The sequence below is a fragment of the Oryzias latipes genome, chromosome 20, assembly GCF_053564925.1.
Source record: "Oryzias latipes strain Hd-rR chromosome 20, Olatipes_Hd-rR_3.1".
Taxonomy (NCBI): Eukaryota; Metazoa; Chordata; class Actinopteri; order Beloniformes; family Adrianichthyidae; genus Oryzias; species Oryzias latipes.
In genome coordinates this window covers 26,499,987-26,524,664 of record NC_136256.1, presented here as the reverse complement: position 1 = coordinate 26,524,664, position 24,678 = coordinate 26,499,987, and the positions used below count along the sequence as shown (strand labels likewise).

The 24,678-nt window shown below is 41.1% G+C and overlaps 1 protein-coding gene across 5 annotated transcripts in view; it reads right to left on the bottom strand.

Annotated features, from left to right (window-relative positions):
* cdh19 (cadherin 19, type 2) overlaps window positions 1–20,672 on the bottom strand; it is a 34,679-nt gene extending 14,007 nt beyond the window's left edge. For 3 of the 5 annotated variants that reach the window (XM_023950254.2, XM_023950255.2, XM_023950252.2), the window contains exons 1-6: window positions 19,770–19,940; window positions 10,241–10,609; window positions 9,781–10,075; window positions 6,769–6,888; window positions 4,088–4,255; window positions 2,275–2,465 (exon numbers count right to left, since the gene is read on the bottom strand). In XM_023950254.2, coding sequence (XP_023806022.1) covers window positions 2,275–2,465; window positions 4,088–4,255; window positions 6,769–6,888; window positions 9,781–10,075; window positions 10,241–10,447 — 981 coding nt within the window. In that variant the 5' untranslated portion in view covers window positions 10,448–10,609; window positions 19,770–19,940. Of the gene's footprint in view, window positions 1–2,274; window positions 2,466–4,087; window positions 4,256–6,768; window positions 6,889–9,780; window positions 10,076–10,240; window positions 10,610–19,769 lie in introns of all 5 variants that reach the window. The other 2 variants (XM_078938917.1, XM_023950253.2) reach the window with 1 other exon arrangement.
* Between the last annotated feature and the right edge of the window lie 4,006 nt (window positions 20,673–24,678).

Below are 24,678 nucleotides of genomic sequence, written 5' to 3'. Positions count from 1 at the left end.
GGACGTAAATGATAATCTGCTGGAGCATTTATGCAGACTTAACCAAATGCAGATAAATGTCCGTTTTATTGCTGAACACAGGTTCTTTTTGACATCTGGGGTTTTAAATGATCCTCAGTCTTGCATGACTAATGCTGACAAAGAAGTCAGCTTTTAGAAGGAATGGTAATGCCCTTGTATCCTCCTCTAAGATGGGTGGCTCACATCTCCTTAGCCTTCTCTGATGAGGGCAAATGCAATAAAAGTGCCAACTTTTTTTTATTTTTTTCCTTTAATGTCGCACGGCCCGCTCGGAAACTGCCCTCATCTGCTCTTGACCTTGCACTGCTTCTGCCTCCACTGCATCCTCCTTTGGCCTCGTTCTGTGTTCTCTGAATTGTATCTCAATTCTATGGAAAACTTATTTTTATGCCATCTTGATGATAGTCATCAGGGGATTCAGATGCATCAGCGTTTGATGATCTGAACCTTTAACTAGCCCTCTTTTGTTATTCATATAGGCTGCATATAAAGGGTGGATGATTACTCAGCTTACAGAGCGCCACGCTCGGTGCATGATTAAAAGGGCTCACTGAATATGGTGCACGAGGCACTGAGATGAGTGTGTCAAGAAAGTGCAACAGCAGACTCAAATAGCTCTGCCTGACCTGGAAATACGCTTAAATTTACAAAAAAAAGAGATTTTATTATAGCCAGTTATAGTATTTTTACTCTGGGTGCTCCATGTGTCTTAAATTTAACACAACTAACGTTATTTCCAGTCATTACTGCCACCACCAGAAAAGTTCCTGTCGGTGCTGCAGGAAATGTCAACGAAACATTAAACCCAAAAAACCCAAAATCAAGATGTGGATGTACCTACATCCATTTTCAAATATACAGTTGCATAAGAACGTTTGTGAACCCTTTTGAATTACTTTGATTTCTGCACGAATTTGTCTTAAAATATGTTCTGAACTTCATCGATCAGTAGATAAACACAGTCGGCTTAAAGTAACTAAAACCGGTGACATAACCCACTTTCAAACTGTTTTTGGTTCATTTAAAAGTGAAAACATGAAAACTTCAGGAGGTTACCCCTAAATTTTTAATAGGAATTAGAAAACATAAAGAGAATAAGTCGTTGTGCTACACCTCGGGGACATTTTGTGGGGCTGTTGTACCCCCCCCCCCCCCCCCACACACACACACACACTCTGAGTCTTCTGCCAAAACGCAGCTTCCTTCAACAGCCGTCATTAGCAGACCATTACTGAGTTTAATAATGAAATGAATCCAATAAGTTTGGCCAGGAAAACATCAAAAACAAGCAGGACTAGGAGCACCATGTTTCACACCAGAGTTGAAAAATATGAATTAAATGAACCGTTGGCTAATTTGCACAAAATGGTTGTAGAAAATCCGTGTAACACTGGTGTGAGTCAAAGAGGAGATTATTGCCAAATGTCATATTTTGAAGGACAGTTGGTGTCTTCATGTTGTGACCCGCTGTTGTAGCCCAATGAGACAAAAACCTCATGTCCTGATCTTTTTGGTGATGCAGAGACACATGTAGGGTCACATTTCTGTAAATGGGGGGAACTCCATGAAAGATGACATGGCTCCATAACCCCATCTTGAGTTTAATGGACTCCAACCAGCACAGCTAGCTTCTCAGATGCTGGAGATCCTTTTTGGCGTCAAGTAGACCTTTTGAAACTGAAAGACTGGTGTGTTTTCAACACTTAAGATAAAGCATTGATTTAAACATTTTGCTTAACCTTTACTATATAAATCACGATGAAACATCTTGTTGCCATTTTCAGTCAACAGTGTCTGAAAAACTCAAATGAACAGGGAAAGGTCCTCAAGAACAAAGAAAAGAAGGTCATTGTGTCTTTGATTTAAGCTCCTTTGATTGATATTAAATGGATGAGTGAGCAGCTACACTAGCAGAATGCCTCATTGTAAAATAATGAAATGATTTTGAAGTAATTTGGAAATGTAATTATTTCCATCATCTGTCTCTGTGGTTTGACCTGATGATGTCTGTGGCCTGTAAGTTAAGTTTTAAACATTTATTTACATGTGTGTGATAGAATCACCTTTTTATGCCTGTTTTTAAAGATGCAAACTACACCGTCAGCTCATGCACTGTTCATGTTAGTAAAATACAAATATAATAGATTTTGGTTTTATTGAGTTTGGATTTTTCCCAGAGCACTTCTTTGTCTCTCTTTAAAAGATTCTGAGTACAGATTGTGACTGGGAAGTAGAAAGTGTAAATGTGTCTACCTTTGCCAGCAGAAGCTGTCCCTCTTGAGTCACTGGGTCTGTTTTGATGATGAAAGTGGAGCTCTCTTCCAGGTCGTCCTCCAGACTGTATGTCATTCTTGCATTGATGCCAATGTCTCCATCGTCTGCTATGATTCTGCCCACTGTGCTGCCAATGGCTGCATTTTCCGGGACATTAAAGGTGTAAAGCTCTGGGGAGAAACAAAACATTCCCAGAGTCACATTCACACCCTGAAACTACGATTGCACCTTCTTCAACATCGTGCGTTCAAGCGACCACTTGGAGTTCAAAACTCTCGCATTCATGCGTAGTGGCGCACATTTTAGGACTGTTTTTGGCCTCGACAAACAAAATGTGTGGCCACTAAACGTGTGTTGAAAGTTCAACTAGATCAAACTTTGACCAGTCAGGGACTCGGTTTTGATAGTGACATATTGAGAAGATCCCCTTTAAAGTTCCAACCGTTTGAAAATTAATAAGGAGTAGAAATTAATAATTGTAGTTTGTGTGTGTTCAGAATTATGTATTATATGTCAAATTAAAGCTGTGGAAGAAAAAGCCTAGAGCGAGATTCACTAGATTTGCACTGCTTTGACATTTCACACCAAGCCTTTTCCAACTGTAGGTGGTGGACATGCACTAGTTAGTAGATAGTAGAAAAAGAAGAGGAAGCCCCTCCCTGCTTGTCAATGGTGAACAAGACTGCAAGGCCAAGTGGGCCGATATGGCTTTAAAAGTGGGCCAGAAATGTGGGGCCCCAAATGGGTTTGTCTGCAGTTTCTTTGGTGGCCCCACCTGTGATTGCCCACAGTGGCTTAAGTGGGTACTCAGTAGGCTGGATCGCTACACTAGCCAGCCACCAGCGTGGACAGGTAGCTAACCCCTGGGCTGTGCAGCTCGCTTGCTCTGCCGGACCCATGTGAGTCCTACGTGGCCTTGCTAGCTGAGTACGTTCAAAGAATGGGGTTAAACGGCCTAATCATAACTAAAAGACCATTTGGAACGCTTTGAAAATAAATCAGAACATGATCAGAGTGGGATTTTAAGCTCGAACCCAAACTGAAAAACAGTGGAGAACATGCTGGAAAACGAGAAAAAAGTTTTAACTCTGATCACCAAACTTAACAGAAAGTTGGTGATCGCTCCAGAGAGTCAGCTAAAGTGATAGCATGATAAATAGGAGGGACATTGTGATTGGAGGATCACTTCATGCTCCTTGCTGATAGCAACTCTAAAAAATCGCAACAAAACTCAAATAAGACGATGAGAAAATTGGGTCTTTGGGCAACTCTGCAAAGAAAGCATTAATGAAGGCTCATAATAAAATGCAATTATGTGACAAAGCAAGGCGCACAGTTCAGAGTGAAGTGTGGCCATCTAATATTTATGGAGCCTTTTCTACTGAACATACGAGGCATAGGATCCTCTGGTACCTGTAATGAATGAAAATGTGACATTAATAGTTAAAAGCTTCATCTTTGCTGTCTACAAAATTGATTTTTTTTCTCTCTGCATTTGTAGGGAGGTTTATCCCTGAGATGGCTTGGTTTGTTTCCAAAGGTCATGACAAATATCTGCTCATGTGTGAATGATTAAATTCATTCAGTGTGTGGCACACGCAAAGGTTCACACACAGATGAGCAGCGCATCCCCATCTCTTTCACTCATTTTTTTCCACTCCCTACTTTGAATTTTTGCTGCTGGCTGAACAACATGGCACGCACAGCAGCGCTGGCAGCCCAAACCCCCCCATCTGAACCCAAACAGTTGCGTCCATGGAGCAGACACCCCTGTGTGGTGGGAGCGACTCACGGCGCTGGAACGTGGGTCCGTTGTCGTTGACGTCCGTCAGGATGACCGTGAGTGTGGTGGAGGAAGAGTAACCGCCGCTGAGGCCCAGCATGTCCTGCACCTGGATCACCACCAGGTACTCGTCTCGAGTTTCCCGGTCCAGGTCAGGCCAAGATGTCACAACAATCCCTGAAGGGGGATTTAAAGGGTCACCAAACCTCATCTGGCCATTGTTAATGTTAGTTAAAAAAACAGAGTGCAGAATACTTTTAAGAGTAAAAATTATGATTAGTAATTGTATTTTTTGTTGTTAAGATCTAGATTTTTGAGCTCCAAAGGAAAAACATTTTTATGTCCCGCAGCAGTCCAGGGCTGAATCGACTGTTTTTTTTTTTGCATTTTTCTTTACTTAAAAACTCTGCCAATCACCTAGCACCTGGTGAAGATACATTTTGAGCATAGTGAACCCCCCTCCAAATAAAAAATAAATAAAAACAGCGGGAGAAACTGTCTCCTGTGTGGTGGTGGGCTGTTTTTTTCTTTTCCCAGGGTAGGGCCCCCGGTTGCAGCAGGGGGGCTATTCTTCTGGCTGGGCTTGAGCTTGCACGCTCTCTGTACCTCCCTGCTCTCCGGCGTTGGGGGCCCCTATGGCAGTCCTGCCGGCCCTTGTCTGGGTGGTGTACGTGATTGCCCTGCGGGTGGATTTCCTCTATCTGCTATACTGTGTGGGTGTCGGGGGTCCTGGCTACCACTGCTGCTTTGGTGGGATTCTTGGTTTGGGGATGACTGGGCACTCTCCCTCTTTATTTATTTTTTTACATTCCATCATCCATCAGCAGCAGAACATAAAAACTCACTTCAGTACAGGTGTCAGCTTACCTTTGTGTAAATAGTTTGCTAACAGCATGAAATGCGTTACATCTGATGGTTTATATGCATAAGTATGTGTGTGTCAACTGTAGGTGTATTGTGTACGTGTTGACATGTTTGTATGGGAAGATCTTTGGAGCCAACAGGTATGTTTAAAACATTTGAGTATGTGTGGACAGGCCCCGCCCCTTTTAGACTAACATTGACACCTGACAAACTCTTCTTTTCCGTCTGGTCAAACAAAAAACTGGTACAAATGTAATCAATGTAAAGAAAGTCTTGCCTAAATTACAAAAGGGGTTTATACAAATATACACCTTGTGTGTCAGAAGATTCATAAGCTCATGCTGCAGCAGTAAAATAGGTCCAACTCAAGAGGCTCTTATCAGCTCCTATCTGCCTCCTCAGATATTGGACAGGACAAGCAACAACAAAAAAGGAAAGTGGGTGTGGTTAAAAAAAACATTAGTTGCCATGGGTTTTTTATTGAATTTGTCATATGCAGCTACAGTGACCACAGCAAGAGGGGCAGAGGGTGGAGTGGGAGTGGGTGTAACAGGCGCTCAACCACCAATGGCTTTTTAAAAAAATATATTTACCCTAAACTTTCTTATTGGCTTGCCTGCTCTACTTAATATTTAGAAACCCATATCGACGATAAAGAAGTTTGTTCAAGTAAACCTTGACTCTGATCGTGTTTTTATTGACTTCCTTCAAAAAGCAAGACTATATTCCAATTTCTAAAAGCGATCTTGAACTCTTCGCTTTCTGAAGAGCTCTAAGATTTTTCCTTGGCTCCTCTTTTCTCATATTCTATAGTCTATTACATTTAGGATATGTGCAGGAAATCCAGTGGGCAGGATTTTTTCTTTAAGCCTGTTAACACTGACCTAATAGTGATCCAAGCACAACAAAGACACCTGACTGAAAGGACATGGTGCCTACTGACAACATGCAGCTTTTGATAAGGAGCACTTTGAAATGGGATCGCTCCATGTCTTTCCATTGCTTTGGCTGCAAAGATTGAAACAGAAACACAAAGCAGAATATTTTGCACCAATAATTGAAGTCAACAAACATTTGGTTTGTCCTAAAAAACATTTGAAGAAACTGAACAAAAAAGAAGATAGAGTCTAAACAAAGTTCTGCAGATGTGAGCTTTAATCAGCTGTTTGGTTTGCTTCTATGTGTTTTAACTAAATCCAGTAACAGTGAATGACAACGTCTTCAGGAAGACCCACCAAAAAAAAGGACTAATCCACAGTTTATAGCAGTTTGGGATGAAATGCTGCCCAGTCCCGATTTAAATATCTACCCAAATGAAAATAGAGTTTTTAACATGTTCTTATGGCCTTTTTTTCATGATGTGGACATTAATGAAGAAAATTAAGATTCGTTCTGGTAATGTGAGGTTTAGATTGTGAGAAGCTGTAAGCTAGCAGGAGAGAGTGTAATAAACAAAACAAACAAAAAAAAACAGGATGATGGGAAGTCAGGACAGGTTCACTTCACACGAACAGTCCCGCCCACAACTCGGAGGTGAATTTCTGCTAAACTCCTGTTGCTCTGCAGAAAATATGACCAAGAAAACGACTTTATTTTGGACTGGAAATGGCTTAATTATAAATAAAAGACCCCTGGGAACGCTTTGAAAATAGATCGAAAGACGATCGGCGAGGCACTTTAAGTCATCGATGCAGTCCTTGGTTAGTGGTCAGACTAACCATCTGTTTGGGACGTGTAGATGACCTCTGTTAAAATTCTCTAAATGCTGTTATTTTACGAACAAAAGTACAGTAAGTATTTGGAATATCCTCATTTGAAACAGTTACCCGTCTTTGGCTCCACAGAGAAGTAGGGCTCCCCCTGCAGGATGGAGTAGATAAGCTTTGCGTTGTTTCCGAACATGGGATCATCCGCATCTGTGGCTGTCACCTGCGCCACCGTGGTCCCTGTTGGGGGGGGGGGGGACGCAGAGTCAGAGGAGGCTGCAGTTCCACTCGACGAGGAAATAAAGTGATTATGCCACAGTCCCGCAGGGTCTGTCTGTCTGACTCAGGGGAGAGCGGTGGAAATGGAAAAGTGGAGGAGTGAGGCTTGGAGGAGGGATGTTGACAAAGGAGAGATGGGGGGGGGGGCATTAGCTGCGTTGGCCTTTCACAACCTCGGCGCAGGTGTGCGTGACAACCTCTCGAGCCCCGTGGCTACATCTCACTATCCACCTGCTCCTCGGTTTTCCCTCTTTGATTCGGTTTTACCGCTCCGTCTTTCCCCCCCTTCTCCCTCCCCTGACCGTATCTTTTGCCCTCCCCTCTCTAGCATCTGTTTCTCCCTCGTGCCCCCTCTCCATCTCATCTTTTCTTCTCTGTCTTTTACACACCAATGGGTGGGGTTTCTTCCTCCGGCTGCCCCCCTTCCTCACTTTAACTCTCTGAGTCAAATACATCATGATTTATGATGAGTGAGATATTATGCAGCAGGAGATTACATTTAAATTGAAATGGTAATGTTTTTGTTATAAAGGGCAGTGCTTTTATTTAAAGTATATTTATCCATAAAGGCATCTGAGCCTCCACAGAGAATCCAATACCTTTAACTTCCTGAATGAAGACAGATGAAAGGCGCTCATATAACCTTTTTTTTTTGAACATCTGGAGTTTGGATTGAAGTTATTTCTTTCTCCGGGAATCATTTTTTCTGTGGAAGGTTGGCTCAGCCTCATTACAGGAGACACCGCCGGTAAACAGGGAATGCCACAGGCGCACCAACGACACTTTTTTGTGAAGCTCTAATGATTTGTGGTTTTGGACACATGTATTTACTTTCTCTTTTAGTTCTCCTCTTTTCTCTCTCTTGTGGTTTTAAGGGCGCAAAATATGAAAAAAAAAACAAACACCCAGGATCATTATCCGAAAGACCTGAGCGTATGGCCCATCTGGCCTCACACAGTTGCTCCGTCTTCTTATTTTCATTCAACTCCTTGGCTAATTAGCTCGGCTCAGGCTTTTCTGACGGCTTTGTTCCGTATTTTACAGGTTATCCAGTAATTAACCTTGCATCATCCATAAAAGATGTAACCATGATGCAAAACACAAAAAGTCTTTGAACTTGATGACTTTGTACCGATTTCAACCACACGTTAATGACACTGATTGTTTACAACAAAGAAACAGCATCAGAGAGAAGAGTAAACTGCTACCACATCTCTGTCTCAGCCCCTTTACTGACCATGTTGGTGACTAGATGATAAGAAAATCATTTACATATGTGGTCAAATTACCATTAAAAACCAAGCTCAGTTCTGTCGGAGTAACAAAGATCTAAACACAACAGAGTGAAGAAAAGAAAACCTATCAAACGGATAATCGCGAGTAATGCATTCTGCTGCAAATTTGAGAGATTATTAGGAGGATCTACTATCAAAAAAGTGAATGTCGAAGCCTAATGCAAATGCCTATTGGTAAACTTCAGTCTCAAGCGCCCACAGGTGGAAACGGGCCGTACCCGGACAACAAACGGAGAGGGATCTGGCTGCAGACAAAAGGCCGCCTGAGATCATCGGCCGGGAGTGGAATTGATACAACTTTACCCGTACCCAAAAGGGTTTAGAGTTGATCAAGAAAAACAGCTTAAAGCTTAAAATAGTTAAAATAAATGTTTTTTTTTAGCAAATGGGGGGACATATAGTTCTGGTCGAGGACTGCCGGTTCTGGCTGTTGAAGTCTGCAGCCAGGTCCTTTTGGTAAAAAGACAAACCTACGAAGCACACAATCGGCTCGTTAGAAATATTACGGCTCGGTAAAACCTTGGAGCGAAAATGTTTATGCACATTTCTTTCTACAGGCATGCTGCAGGCGAAGGGTTGTAGCGAACACTTATCCAACATGCAGGGGTATGTTAGGGTGAAGTAGGTGAGACGCAGGCGTGTGGTTCAGATATTTTTTGTAAACTCACCCAAATCCTGTGGACTGCAAGTAGCCCATTGGTGCTGTTCATGTTAAAAGTACGTCCAGCCTGACTGTTAGCAATAAGTGTATTTTCTGTGGGCATCTTTTTGCCACTTATGTTTCATGTGCACACGCCGTGCGTGCAGCAATAGCCAGTAAGGAGCCAGGGCTTGCACCTGACTAATGACTAGAGTGGGAATGACCCACAATAGTAATACCTGTGCAAAAAGTTAAGAGGCATCGAGGCCTGAAAATACTGAGCCGAGTGTCTTTACACTTAAAGAAGAAACATCACCTGCATGATTTCTGGAAAATCCAAGTGGATATGTCTTTGAGATGTGTTATGGGAAATGTGATCAATTGAATTAGATGGTTCTTTTCCATCTGCTGTGTTTTTTATTTTTATTAGTTTTTTATTATTTATTATTTTTATTTATTGTTATTTTTGTTAACTTTGAAGTTGACCACCAATCTTTTTATCAATCAAGCTGCAAAAACGGTTAATCTTGATTTTTTTTTTCTTCTTCTTTTTTTACTTTCATTATTCTGTAACAACCAAAAGGGATTTTAACCAAACACGCACTCTCACGTGCACTATTTTAGTTCGGCTGGTTAGAGCCGTGGTTTTCGACAAGTGTGCTATGGTACACTGCAGTGCCAAGGGAATTTATTCAATTTCACCATCGTGTGTGTTCATCCAAACAGGCCCAGGTAGAACTCCTTTTTTTAATCTTCATTTTCAGTTTGTGGCCCTCCTTGTGATTTTATTACGAAAAAAGTGGACCCCTAATCTAAAGAGGTTGATAAACTCTAGATTAGAAAACGTAACAAAAGCTTAAAAGCCGGTGTGATGTGAACTCAATAAAACTAAACTGCGGTTGGAACTTTGAAACGTACCAGCTGGACTCATCTCCGGGATGCTGGACACGTACGGCTCGTTCTGGAACTGAGGAACATTGTCGTTGATGTCCTGAACCTTGACGATAAACTCTGACTGGGGCTCCTCAGGCTCATTGGTGTTTCTGTTGATAGCTTGGGCTTGAAGGACGTAGAAGGCTTTTTCCTCACGGTCAAGCTTTTTCAGCTTCCTGATCTCACCAGAATACTCATCTATCTCAAAGATATTTCCAGCACCTTCTCCTGTCAATATGTACTTGATGGATAAATCGCCTCGGTCAGAGTCGGATTTGATCTGAGAAGAAGAAGGAGAAGAAGTTAGGACTCCCAAAAGCTGCATGGTACTCCTAAAATATTATTTTTTCTGAATCCTTTAGAAAACGTGTAATTTATATTTATTTATTTAAGAAAGGGAAACTCTACAGCAAGGACATGGCAGCGATTCAATGTGAAGCTTTACCTGCCCAATAACGCCAAGAGAGGGATCTTCCTCAGGGACAAACGGCTGCGTCCATATCCAGCTTCGCTTCAGGCGTCGCTGAGGATAAGTGGACTTCTGGGCCAAATGTTGCGTCTCCAAACCCCGAGAGCCTTTAATGTCGCTCAGGATCCCACCGGGAATCATGGAAAAGACCGTCACTATCGCCAAAACTCTGGAGGTGGGCATTTTTACAGTCCTCGAGTGAATTTTATCTGCATCTCTGTTGAGTGGGCGGGAGATTCTAGGGTCTCTTCTCCTGTTCTGCTAATTCTTCATTTGCCAGCAGAGTAACCCATGATCCTGGCAGTTGTGCATTCCCTCCTGGTATGATGTTATACATGCCCAAAACTGAAAAGAAGAAAAAAACTCAGTTTAGTTCTCCAGGACATAATATTCAACACAGAAATGTGTTGTAGACAATTATTATAAATCTAAATGATCTTTTATTTTCTATTTATTCCAAAGACTTAAAAAATATTTAAATTATATTGACATTGATCATCTTTTGGAAAGCTATGCAAAAAATCCAACAGTAATGGAACAACATGTTTCTGAACAGAAACAACTACTTTAGTTTTTTATCACAGAAAAAAAACTGAAAGCACAAGAACAAAAAACAAAATGTACAATGAACAAAACGTAAAGCCTAGGCTCTTTAGCGCTTTATGAGAAACAGTAAAATCCTTGTCTGAGTCTTCTTTTTCTCCACTGGCAGCTGAAAATGGTCCTCTGTTTTGAATTTAGACAAGGCTCTGTATTGTGTCTTCATGGGGGAGCATCATTCCTTAAACATGACACTGCACTCTGCAGCTGACTAATGAAGACTTCTAATTAGATCAATGTCTCCCCAGACATGGAAAACCGAGACACACATGCCTCTGACAAAACATAAGTCGAATCGATGCCCATTATTATGTGCAGCAGGATCGGGGTCAAGAGTGTGAGGACAATGAAAGTCGGGACAGACAGCACATTTGTCTGGAGCTTACGCGCACAATGAGGTCCAAAAGGTTGTGATGCCTTTAGAATTTTCTACTAATGTGGTTAAAAGCAGAGTTAATTCCTCGAGTTAGTTCCCTTTATACCAATTTTACACTTAAAAAACTCAAACTCTAACTTCTTCTTCTAATTAGAAACCTTTTTGTTGTGGTTTAAGTTGTAATTCATCGTATGTATTGACTTATAGCCATATTCTTCTCAATTGAATTATTTTGTGACGTTTGCATTAATCCATTTCTCAGATTAGTTTTACCTTTTTTTATGTTTTCTGCCGATAACAGTGATCATCTGGTCAATTCTCTGTCAACACATTTGTAGCTGTAAGGGGGATTCAGGCCCCCAACCCACTATCGTGCAAGTGAACCACTGACACTCTCACGACTTTAAGGTATTTGTTGAACGTGTTGTTGGTCTCCAACATTGACTGTCTCTGAGAACTGGAGTGAGTGAGTGTGATGCCCTCCATAAAACGGTTTACTTTTGGCTCATACTAAATGAATCAGTCACCATTTTTTAACCATAATGGACCCAGAGTTCGTTTATCGGGAAATGGTTAGAGTTACCATTTCTTTGACAACTTTAGCAATGGGCACATGGGTTAGCGCTCTTGCCTCACAGCAATAAGGCCCCCCCGGTTCAAGTCCCAGCTGGACGACCTGAAACAGAACATCAATGGGGGGCCTTTCTGTGTGGAGTTTGCATGTTCTCCCCGTGCATGCGTGGGTTTTCTCCGGGGACTCCGACTTCCTCCCACCGTCCAAAAAACATGCTTCATAGGTTAATTGGTAACTATAAATTGCCCCTAGGTGTGAATGTGAGTGTGTATGGGTGTATGATTGTGATCCCTGCAACAGATGACATGGATGTCCCCTGCCTTTGCAGAAACCCGTTTGTGCTTTAGAAGATGAATGACTTTAGCAACCAGTCTTTAGGGTCCACATCCCTATTGCTTGAAAGTGGAAGAGTCTGCCAAAAGTTTTGAATGTAGGGGCCAGGACACTACTTTTATTGAGGCATCTGATGGGTCTTTTTTTAACTTGACTAACTTGCACTACAGAAAAAGCAAAATGAAAAACAATAGGATAAAAAAATGTATGAAAGAGCAAGAATGGCTATTCTGACAAATAGAATGACTGAGTAACAGCTGTTTGTTTCTCTACAGAAGTGGGATTTTGGCTTCTTGGAGCCAGAGGGTACTTCCTGTTTGGAACATGAGGGGGGGGGCGTCATTCCGTCCAGTTCTATACACAGTGAATTAGGAAAAACAGCCTTTTCCTTTGCTGGGCCACTTTCCTGGAATACTATTCAAAACTCTCTGCATTTAAGTGACCTTATTCCATTGAATTGTTTTAAAGCAAAACTTTCTGAGCTCTTAAAAGAAACATACACATGTCACCCTTGACCTATCTGTACCACTTTTAATTAACCTATTAGTCATTGCCCTACTGTTCATTTCAATTTTTATTGCATTTGTATTTTGTAATGGATTTTATTTCAGTTGTTTTAACTGTATTTTATTTGTATTGATGCCCTTTGGCCCAGGTCTCCCTTGAAAAAAAGACGTAGTCTCAATGGAATTTCCTGGTAAAATAAAATAAAATAAAATAGAAAATAAGATAAAATACAGTAATGGTCTCTAATAATGAATTTTGTTCATCAGTCTGTTTTTGTTTCCTGTGTCATTGAAGTGCACCCATGATCAGGGCAGATGAAGCTCTGGCGCGTACAATGAGCCTTCTTGGCTTGCACCAAGTCAAGGGAAGGGAATGAGGTTTCTGCTGAGGACAGACAAAAGTTAAACTTTTTTAAAAATTGATTTTATTTAGTCATTCATTTATTTGTAAATGAAAACTTGAATATGATTTATAGGAAGTTTGTTTTGTTATTTAGTAGTTCTGTTTTTGTGTCACAGGCAGGTTAGAAACCATGTTGCTTTCCAATGTAATTATTGTGTGTTAAGTTACACTTTTGTTTAGAGCAGGGTCTCAGACTTGCGGCCCGCGGGCTATTTGCGGCCCCCAAGATGAAATTTTTTATTATGAAAGTTTAATGTTAATGCAGCCCGCCAGTTTGTATGAATGACACTTTTTTAGTGTTGTGCGCGGAGCTGACCAACCAACCAATCACAGTGCGGTAAATGACTCTTGGGGGCGTGACATTGACCGGGCTTGAAAGCAGAAGAACATTTAGGGAAACCTGACAGCCCCCTCCCCGAACCACATTTAGGACTGTCTTACTTTCCATTTTAGAATGTATCTATTCGCTCGTAAGTTTCTAAATACGTGCAGTCCGTGCTGAACTTGTTTCTGAGTCGCACAGACCCGGAGGAAGGTTGAGGTTATGATTACGGTTACGCGCAGCGGCGTATTAAACCCAACCAAACGGTTCCCAAGCGCGGCTGTGACTGCAGCCCACCGCTCCCCCAGGAGATGGATCGCTGTGGAGAATAAATGTCCCACGCCTACATGCGTGACAGCTAACGGGGCTTTAACAATAAAAACATGCGAGCAACAAGATTTAGTCGTAGGCACACTGAAAATACATGTGGAAAATGCAACGATAGATGTGTTTGACTGAAGGACAACAGGAAGTTGGCGCCTTGATCCCACCCCTTTCTCGTGCTATTTTTGTGATGATTGACAGGTGATGTTGGAGCAAAAACATACGTCACACACCAGGTGATGTGTGCAGCGTTGCGTCCACCTGGGTGATCTCAAACACGCTTATGGTGCATCTTTGCTGCACCTATTTGGTGTCTCCAAAAGGAATTTCCATCCGTTTTGGAGCGTTTCTCTGATCTCAGGTATCTGTAACGATTGTTCTGATCCTCAGTGAACAGCACCTGTTCTCTAACGCAGTGTTTTTCAACCTTTTTTGAGCCACGGCACACTTTAACCTTGACAAAAAATCCCGCGGCACACCAGCATCCAAAAAAAAAAAAAAGCAGAAATTCATGGTCTGTATTGATCGACAGCCCCCCTCCCCCCCGCCCACAATCTCACGTGCATTTTTGTGATAATTGTGGCCGTAAAAGCAGGAAGTCGCGGCTGTTTTTTCTAAGAGTTGAAATGAAAGTTAAATCAGAAAATTTAGAAACTGTTGTTGTGGTTTCAAGACGTTCCACAAGGACGACTCATTGTGCGCTGGGACACTGGCCCTTTAAGCCAATGCATCATGGGAGATGTAGTGTGAAAACTGCCGAAAAAGGGCAGAAAGACTCGCGTCTCTGAGCTTCATTGTTTTGTTCACCTTTTCCACGGTCTGACACCGGACTCTGTGGAAAGCTACACCGCTAAAGACGAGCTTTAGCTGGTATTTTTGTTAGAACTGAGCGACTTTATCAGCAGAATTAAGAACAAGGAAGTGAAGACTTTAAGCACTTCTGATTGGTCAGACTGATGACATGTGATTAAGCCTTCAAGAATGATTGGCGGAGACAGTTAAAGGGGCGGGACTTTTCCGCAAACTGTTATAGCTGCAGGTAAATCGCGGTACCGTCATTCTTATCAAAATGTCTTTAATAGAATCAAATAAACACAAAGAAAAAGTAATTTTAAGATCTTTCATATTCCTAACTATTTAGTGTTTTATCAGGGCCCGTTTGGATGAACAAAGAGCTGATTTCCTGGAGATGGAAAATGTTTTTAGATCAGTTAATGAGGGCAATTTCCCACAGCACACTTGACCATCTCCCACGGCACACTAGTGTGCCACGGCACACTGGTTGAAAAACACTGCTCTAACGAACCACAGTTTGAACGCAACTATGAAAATATAGGAGTGGCTGACCGGCTGCTCTGCAATAACTTGTGACCGGGGTTTAAATGTGCAAAAAGTCATAAGAAAGAAAATCCAAAAATGGTTAATGCATTTTGTTTCTCTTTTACTGATTTGTGTTTTAAAGAGTAAACTTAAAAAATATATACAGTCAACACAGATTGTAAATTGGGAGCGCATCCTCTCTGAATTCTCCACCTTAAATTTCAATAAGTCCAAGTACAGTCCAGATGTACTGACAATCATCTTTAATCCACACTGAGGGTCTCAGCTGTTTGGGAGGAAGTGTTGCCAAGTGTCCAGCAGAAAGAAGAAGACAAGAGAAGCTGTGTTTAGAAGAACCCATTGATGGAGGTTACAGAACTGTAGAATTGGAGTCTTATTTTGTGTTTAATACTTATAATTTAACAGTGTTAACAGAGCTGTGATAATAAAGATGTTTAAATTAGAAAACAGCAGATATAGAATACTAAATAAACAGATATGTATCACTGATTTATTTACTTTTTTTTTTATTTACCGTACCTATTTTATTTTATTTGAGTGAGAGTTTTATAAGTACATTTTGTACTGAAAACAGTTAATAATAGAGTACAGTTAACAGTATAGTATATGTTCCAAACAAATTTATTCGCTCTCAGACACTCACAAGTTGCGTGTGTGTGTGCGTTAAAGTTGCGGCCCAGCCTCAGCTAGACCCTGCCTTCAGTGGCCCCCAGGAAAATTGAGTTTGAGGCCCCTGGTTTAGAGCAATGGGTTTGGCCTAACATTTTATTGAAAGATTGAAAGCTACCTAATTGAAAGATTCAAGACATTTGGTTTTTCTTTATAGTTTGGTCTCAGCGAACTGTTAATGAAAGAAAGAAAAACAAAAATACAAACAAGAGCTCTTAGGAAAACTGCAGACTGGTCTGAGCCTCCTGTCCTGATGATTGTGGACTCATCACTGCCATACTGGATAAAGTAGAGATTTGTCCTCAAACTAAACCTCACAGTAATGACTGGTCGCTTAATTCAACTGGAGTGTAAAAAATACGATGGAAAAACTCGAGTGATTGCTCAAAATTCTAATGAACTGCCTAGCGGAAACTCAACACTGGAAATTGCGTTGAACACAAAACAACTCAAGAAATGACTAAGGTCTGCACTATGACCAAAAATCCAAGGTGGGTATTTAGAAAACGACAGTGAGGGTGACTATCGTAAGCAGATTCTTTATGTAAACATAAAGAAGAATTAAAGCTGAAAAAAAACAGGTAGAAGAAAAAATAGGCATAGTAATAGCTGTTTATTTCTCTATAGAAGTCTATGGGATTTTGGCTTCTTGGAGCCTGCGGAAACCTCCTGTTTGGAACCCGAGGGGGGAGGAGTCACTCAGTCCAGTTCTCATATGCAGCTAACGGTTTATTCACATACATTCCAAAGTACTAAACATCATCTATGAGCTTTATGTGGCCCTTTAGTCAAGCTACATTGTAGAAAAACATTCAACTGTTTATTAGCTGCAGACGTGAGGAAGTAGAACCTCAGCATGGACAGTTCTCCTTTTGGATTCTCTAATTTTTAAAGACCCCACAGAAGCACAAGTGTGCATGAATTTTTCCGCTGGCCAGTCCCAGTGGAAATATTAAACGGGCTGTATTGCAGGAAGTTGTCTCAGCAGTTAAGAGCAGTTGCACCATTCCAGCTTCAACATCTCATAATGTTCAAGTTTAATCTTGTAAAAGTAAATTAGCTGTCAAGGCCCATTTGTAATAAGATAGTATAATCTATTACGGATGCTAGATTTACTTCTTAAATTAAATTTCTGTTCAGAACCCCAGTGGAGGTATCTATTTGTGCTTATGTATGTCTTTACAGGCCGTGCTCATATATACAGGCCCAAGGAGTGACACTCCAATTAGTGGCCAGTGAATCGTGAGAGCTTGTTGTCTTTCATTGTTGTGCCAAGAATGCACCCAGATTGAACATCACGAGCCAAAAAACACAAACAGTCCTCGCTGAGGTTACAACTGCCAACATGCCAAAAGAGTCACAATCATCCGGAGGATGTCAAGCTACAATGGTGCACAGGTCAGTGGGAAAAAAAAAATACTGTCTCAATCGGGAAGTAGAAAAGAAGTTGGATGTGTTGATAGAGCCTGTTAGAGGATTTCATTATTAAATGGTGTGGAGAGGTCAAGGGCGCTAAAAATACAGAGAACCATGACAAATTTTCCCTTTCCGACGAAACATTGTACACGACATGTCGTACATGCTGAGCGTCCTGCGCTTGACAGCCATTCATTACTTCTAATAGGCCTTCCTCCTATTTCCAGCAGGCTCGGTGTAGCCTATATGTACGGTATGGAGCGGCGCTGGAGCACATGACAGGATGACAACGAGCTGCAGTCTCACAGTGTTGAGCACTAGATGCGCTGAGACCATCCCATCATTTTTCTGTGTCTTCCAACTAATAAAATGTCAGTCTTTCGTTAGAAAAGGGGGCTACCAGGATGCGATTAAAACGGATCTAATGTGCCAACAAAAATACTGAAGCAAGGCAAAAAGAGAAAAAGTGAGAAACATCAATATCAATCCACACCGCTGAGTACCTGGAACTTAGAGGAGCGTTTACTATCTTGTTTTCCAACCATTGATCTCTGCAATCTTTTAGATAAGAGAAGATAAAAAGACTAGTTTGAAATAAGTGCAATGAGTGAAGCTGGAAATGTGACAACGATTTAGAAGAAAAAAAAAGTACATCTGTTCAGGCTTGCTTACTTAAGATCACGCTCCCAACATAAAGCGTCCTTAATTGGTCATTTGGGAATCCTCCGTGGGACTCCTTGTTTACTGTTCAGCTTCGTAAAACAACAACTGACACGCGGCTCCTGCTTTCTGGTTCAGGGCCTCAAATGAGTCTCAAGGCTGAGCGGAGAACAACAGGGGAATGTCAAGCCACCGTGTACTTGTTTGTAAGTCATTTGTTTGATTTTTATTACGGGCACAGGAGGAAATCATTGCTGCTTTGCAAAATGTCACCAATTTCCACTGACATTAATCAACAATGGCGCCACTTCCTTGTTTGTCGTCTTTTTTTTTCTCGAGAAGAACAATTAGCCGCCACTACACATGTTGTTAAAAGCAAAACACATAGAAGATGAGAGAGTGTAAGAAAACTTTAATGTTACAGGAAATGAAGGAACAAATGGTGTAGGGAAGGTTAAGCCTGTGGCCAAAGCTTCTCCTATTTAACCATTTAACACCCGAGCTGTTGCCCACATAACATCTTCTTGGAAATTCTTCAGCCGTTTATGTGATCAATGTGAATCATCAGATTCTAATGTGGAGAAAAGTGGTTTTGCACCAATATGCATCAAACTTCTGTAGAGTGCTGCACGTCAGTGCACAGTATTCTCTGCTTCAAAATCCCCCATAATGACATTAATTGCGTCAACGGTTGGACCCCCACTGTTTTGGAATGAATTTAGGTACTACAAGGGTCATCAATAGCAGCTAAAGCAGCTAAAGTGCCCTTGAGCAAGACATATTACACGACTTGGTGCAAAGGCACTTTTTTTGTTACACTCATGGTTATGAGTTATTCCTTTATGTCAGAGTTTCAGCTTCAGTGTTGACGTTCAATAAATGTAAACCAGCTGATTCTGACTTGGGGAGAAGCTGCTTTGCTCGGATATGCAACACTTTACTAACACTTTAAAACATATTTTGACCGCTCGAGAATCCGTTGGAAATACATTAACTATGTGAACAGTTGAAGAGTTACAGTTGATCAAAAAGAGTGCATTATTTTGCTGTCTCTGGCAACACCTCTGGGGGGGTAAAAGGGTTGATGATTTTGAATTGAAGCAGGGAAAGCTTGATTTTAGTCCGCCCAGCTGCCTTTTCAAACATCCGGTGTTCATCTGCTCCTGACCCAACACGAGTTGAATAAAGAAATGCTAAGAAATGCATTTTTAATTCTAAATTCTTCATCATGAGAAAAACCCACTTTTCATTGAAGTGGGTCTTTAAACCCTCTTACTGTCATGAAAGACAGTCTTTAAAGACCCACTCTGGTCATATTTTTATCTTTTGTAAGAGTATTCCCAGTGGTTTTAAATGATGAATAAAATAACGAAATAAGATCATTTTCAAACTGAATTTTTTCATCTGCTCCTGACTCACAATTTGCATAAAGGAAATGGAATTTTGAGCTTAATTTTCTTTTATATACAGTATGTCCTCCAACATGACAAAAAAAGCCACAAGAAGATGTTAAAAATACCATAAAACATCATTTTCATCAGAGTGGGTCTTAAAAAATATCTTGTATGAATTGTTTGCTTGTGAGATTGATTGGAGTAAGTACTTTTTATTTCTAAAACCTTTTGAGGAATAAGATGGTTTACAAAAATAAGACACCATAAAACTAATAGGCAAAAATAGATGAAATCATATAGCACCAACAGTATTCACTTCAAATGAAGATAAAGCTATGACTAAAGATCAATTAAAAGCTTTTTCTGAATAGAAGCGTCTCTGTATTGATGTGTCAATAAACTTTGGAAAATTTTAATCTAGGAAAATATTTTTAATACATTTGTCTGCTTTGAAAGTTGACTAAACGCTCAATTTCCATGAGAATCCTATAATGTCTTTAAGATACCGTGTACTTCAGAGCAGCTGAAGTCCAATCTGTAAAAATGTTATACCTGTTGTCAGCCTGGACCACATAAACTCCACGCACCTGTTTGAGATTCTGCGTCTGCCAAGTCACGAGAGAGATCCCTGCTGGGTGTGAAGGAACGCAATCTGCTCAACAAAACACCATGGTACTGGAAAACCGTAGAGTCGCCACAATGACAAACGTGTAATCCCTGCACTGAAGACCTACCCTTCTTCTTCTCCTGCTCCTCCTTCTTCTCCTTTCTGTCCTCGTCAAACTTCCCCGGGAAGAACAAACACAGCTTGTATTGTCTGAGACTCGCATCTCAGTCAGTGCAGAACACTCGCGGCCTTCATCGCCATGCAAATACTCACAGCCCGGACTTACAAACGCATTTCTATTGGATTTTTTCCCCTCCTGTTTCCATGAACAATCCTGGGCTTATTAGAGTGGAGCTGGAGCAGCGAGCAGATGGTAATTCATCCGCTGTAAGGTCACCGTTTTGCTAGTGATAGGACAGCCTGTTTTTTGACATTCGAGCGGAGTGAGCACGCTGTTTCTGCATCGGCCCATTTAAACGGCGACCCCTCACAACACGCCGCGTACAATTCCTCCAGAGATTGTTTGACGCTCAGGGTGTCCCGGTTGTTTACATAATCAAGTTGTAAATAAGGATATTTGCGCTGCCTTACCTCTGCTACCCCTCCAGTCTCAAAGCGTGCATGTTTTTGAACTGTTGGAGGAGGATGGAGAAAAACAGGAAGACAGCTCAGCTGGGATTCAAACCTTGAACCTTCTCGCCTGACGGAGGAGCGTGATGTGGAATTAATTCTTCTTCAGCCAGACTATATGTATAAAATGCTGTGAAAAAGAATAATGAGAAAACAGTTCAGATCCTTAATAGATTTCAGCATGACCGAGATGTGGGAAATTAATATGAAATGCCATTTTTAAATGATTTTATTTTATAGGAGGAAAAAGAAATCTGTGTAAATGTGGAGAAGTAATTATCCTGGCTCCATAATTGTTTGTGCCACTCTTGGCAGCAGCAACTGCAGTCAAGTCTTTCCAATCTTTAACATCTAAAAATTTACGTTTATATGGAATGTGGTCCAACATCTCTTTCTGCTAAACGTTTTATTTATTTATTAGAGCATCCTCTCTATCCTCTACCATATTTTGATTTACTAATCTTAAGCATCTGTTGTACTTTAATTCCAAAGCTTTCTACTGTATATGTGTGTGTGTGTGTGGGGGGGGGGGGGGGGTGTAAAGAAACCCAGACCATCACAGTACCACTGCCACGCTTACTTGTTAGAGCTTGTTTATTAATGAAATGATGTCAGTTTGACTCATAATGAAAAAGCACATATATCTTTCCCTTAAGTTTTATCCGTACACGTTTGTCCAAATGTTTGACATGATGAGTTTTTGAGTTGCGTTGTCAAACTCTCACATAAATCCATCTTTCTTCACTTTGCAGACCCACTCTGATCATCTTCTGATCTATTTGAAAATCGTTCCCAGCGGTCTTTTAATCATAAAATAATAATAAAAAGTTATTTTCCAGTACATTATTTCTGCAGGAACTATGATGGGTTGTTGGCGGGGCCGTTGATCCAAAGTAACCCCTCCTTATTGCTGAGAGCTCGGAGCAGGAATTTTGGCCACCCAGTGTCACAAATAAGCTCTTTTTGAAACTACAATTTATATATATGTCTACTCAGAATTGCTGTTTAGAGTTGAGTTTTCTTTAAAATAATGTCCTGCATCATGAGTAAAATGCCAAAAGAACATGCTTAAAAGACCATTTTTATCAGAGTGGGCCTTTAACACTGGGAATTAACTTAACATTAGACTAGGGATAAAAAAATGGACAAACAGAAAATGTTGTTTTTAATAACTTTAATGACCAAGTGTCATTTGTACACTTAACCAGACCTTCCAGATGTTTTCCCAGTTGCGGTCGGAGGTTTCTCCCCAGATCTTCCACTCATGTAGTAATTGTATCTTTTGACAGAGTTATCTCTTCAAAACTTTTTCTTTTGCTCTGGACAAACAATATCAGCTACTTTCAGCATGCATTCTTTTACAAACTCCCCGTCAATTAAGGGCTTGCGACACCAGACCATTTCCAAAGCTACAATGTAGCTACTAGCTTCTGTCACAGCTTCAGTGGATTTGTCCAATTTTGTAAACATTATCTGCTGTGCAGCACAGCCTCGTTGTAGTTGTTGGAGCTCATTGTTGCGCTCCTCGCCTGTTAAGTTTTCATAGTTTTTATGATTTGTAACATAGTGATGTTTTTTATTGTATACTTTAAGCATTGCATTTAGCTGCCTGCAAATAAAGCACATGACTTTATCCAGCCCATGAGGTACGACAAAGTAAGCGTTTGTCCACTTAGCTGGAAAGCGCCTTTTCTTCTCGCCAACACAACATTTTTCCTAAAAGGAACCTGTTCTGGCTCTCTTATTGAGGGCCACAAAATATCTTCCCGCGGGCCGCCATTGGCCCCCAGGCAGCCCTTTGAGAACCCCTGGCGTAAACAATTCGCTACTGTAAAATGTTGCATATCAGCACAGAGCTGCTTTTCTCCACTTCAGAATCCACTGGAATGACGTCAATTGCGTAAACGGTTAAAGAGTTATGGTCGTCAAAAGAATGTCAACAGTGGAGCTAAAGCTCTGGTGTCAAAGGGACCTCATGGATGAGCTGCTGTGTTTTTGGACTCCTTGGATTCTTAGTCACTCCTAGCATGGATGATGATTATCATTCTGGTTTTCCAAGGTCTCAAAGCCTAAATTTAGATTCTTCACATCAAGATATTCGACTGATTTCTTGTATTAACAGCTCTATTTAGTGAGTCAATCACAATTTATTCTTGATTAATAATGGAGGTCACTATTTTTTTTTTTATTTGACCAAACATGTTTGATAACTTTGCTTACCTGAAAAATGCAATCAGTATCTGCATAAATACTTTTCTATTTACTCTGATTTTTGTGTATTACATATTTTTTGATGATATAAATCATTTTTTGAAAAAAACAAGAGGGAGTAAATACTTTTTCACATTAGCGGATGCCATGTGGAAAAGAGGGGAAAAAATGTTCTTGAAGGAAGTGTGTGTGAGTGAGTCCACTTAGTTTGCCATCAGTCAGATCGGTTTGTGAAGTTAACAGAGGGGAGGGGGAGGGTATTTTTATCGTCATAAAGATCTTTTTATGGAGAGCACACGCGAGCCAGATTAAAAACTGAGAGGCTCAAACTGGATCATTTGTTCACCCAACAGTGAGTCTGGGTGCAGGAGCAGCTTTTGAAGTGCAGCAGAGCATACCTGCATGCAAGCGTCAGCTTTTTTGAGCATGAGGAGGGCAGCCAAGGCTATAAGCACAGAAGCTTATATCAACCACCGTCTTGTGGTTAAAGACGGCGTTGTACCCGCACACATTTGACTATACTTCACTCTGGGAGGGGAGCAGCTTGGAAAGGGGAGTGGAAAGGAAAGGTTCAAACCCGTTGGAGATACAGGTTAAAGTGCTCTCTCCTTACCCACAGTGCAACACTGTCGGTATTTATGGTCACCAATTAATATAAGTTAAGAGTTTGCCAAACTTGAGACATTTCCGATTCAACCATGAGTTCATTCATTACCTGGTGAAACACGCCAACCTCAGACGGCTAATTACAAGCTTAAGTAATGCTAATGGATTCCATCATTAGAGAGATCTAAGATAGGCAAGCTAGCAGCCTCGATGCAAATGTCTCCAAAGTGACCTCAGCCGTCCATCGCAGCTCGGTGACAGGGTGGAATTTGTTATTTCCGAGGCTGAGATTAGTTCTCCGTACGAGTCTCCCTTCCATTCTGATTCCACATCAAACAGAGAAATGTCAGGACCTGCACTGTGACATTTAAAGCCCCCCATTGTAGACCCTGTCTAATTGAGCTTTCCTCATTATGGCGATAGAGCGCGGCCCAAGCACGGCAGACAGAAGAGCAGAAATCACAGCTACTGTTTGGTTGGAGCAACTTGCATTGTTCCCTCGGAAGTGAGTGCGACTATCTCTGTGTCTCGTGACATTTCTGTGCCGCTTCAATAATAGACACAGAGTAATGCCCGGAATATTCTAAACAAGATAGAGGTGAGTGTGGGCGTATCAGCATACAAAACGCTGTCATGTTGAATAAATAACAGAAGCAGTGGCTGTGATTTAATACTTTACTTGTATCTTGTTTATTGACTATCAGTAAAGACATCTTTTTATTTTAGCGGAAAGCGGTGGTTTTTGCCATTCATCTTTCTCCTCAGCTCCTCTGATAAATATCCATATTGTATTTTTTTAAAACAAGTTATTTCCTACATAAAGTTCACGAAAATGAATGATGGGATAGAGCATAATCATGTTTAAGGAAGATGTGCCCTTCACGGCTTTATGCCCAGATAGTTGGGGGGTGTCTTCTGTAATTGGAATAAGAATAAAGCATCATTGGCATTCCGCTCAGTCCACCGTTGTGAATTTGATGAGGATGTCGCATTAAAAATGCATGCTCCTCTTGCGTTCCTTGGCCTTTGTCTTGGACACTTATGACAAATAAGGACAGAGTCAATGCAGGCTTAGGTGGATCTCTGTATTCGACAGGAAGCGTCAGCCTCTTCTCTGCTCGGAGTGTGCCTCCGCCATGAGAGGGGCATTTATCAAACGCCGGCTCTGATGGGTGGGAAATGAAAGGGGGGAAAAAAAAGAACGATGAAGTCAAACACATGGGCTTTGAATGTAGTGTAAGTAGGAAAACCCTTCACATGATTTTACCTTAAATTGATTAAAGGAGGCAAATTTGGTCACATTTACACTAAAGGTCTGGAACAAACCAGTAGAACAAAGATTTTGATGATTTGAAGTCAGATAGTACAAGTGCAGTGGAAGCTAGAAGGGCGTAAAAAAATAGAATAAGACACAAAGCAATACACACAAAGCAGACAAAACT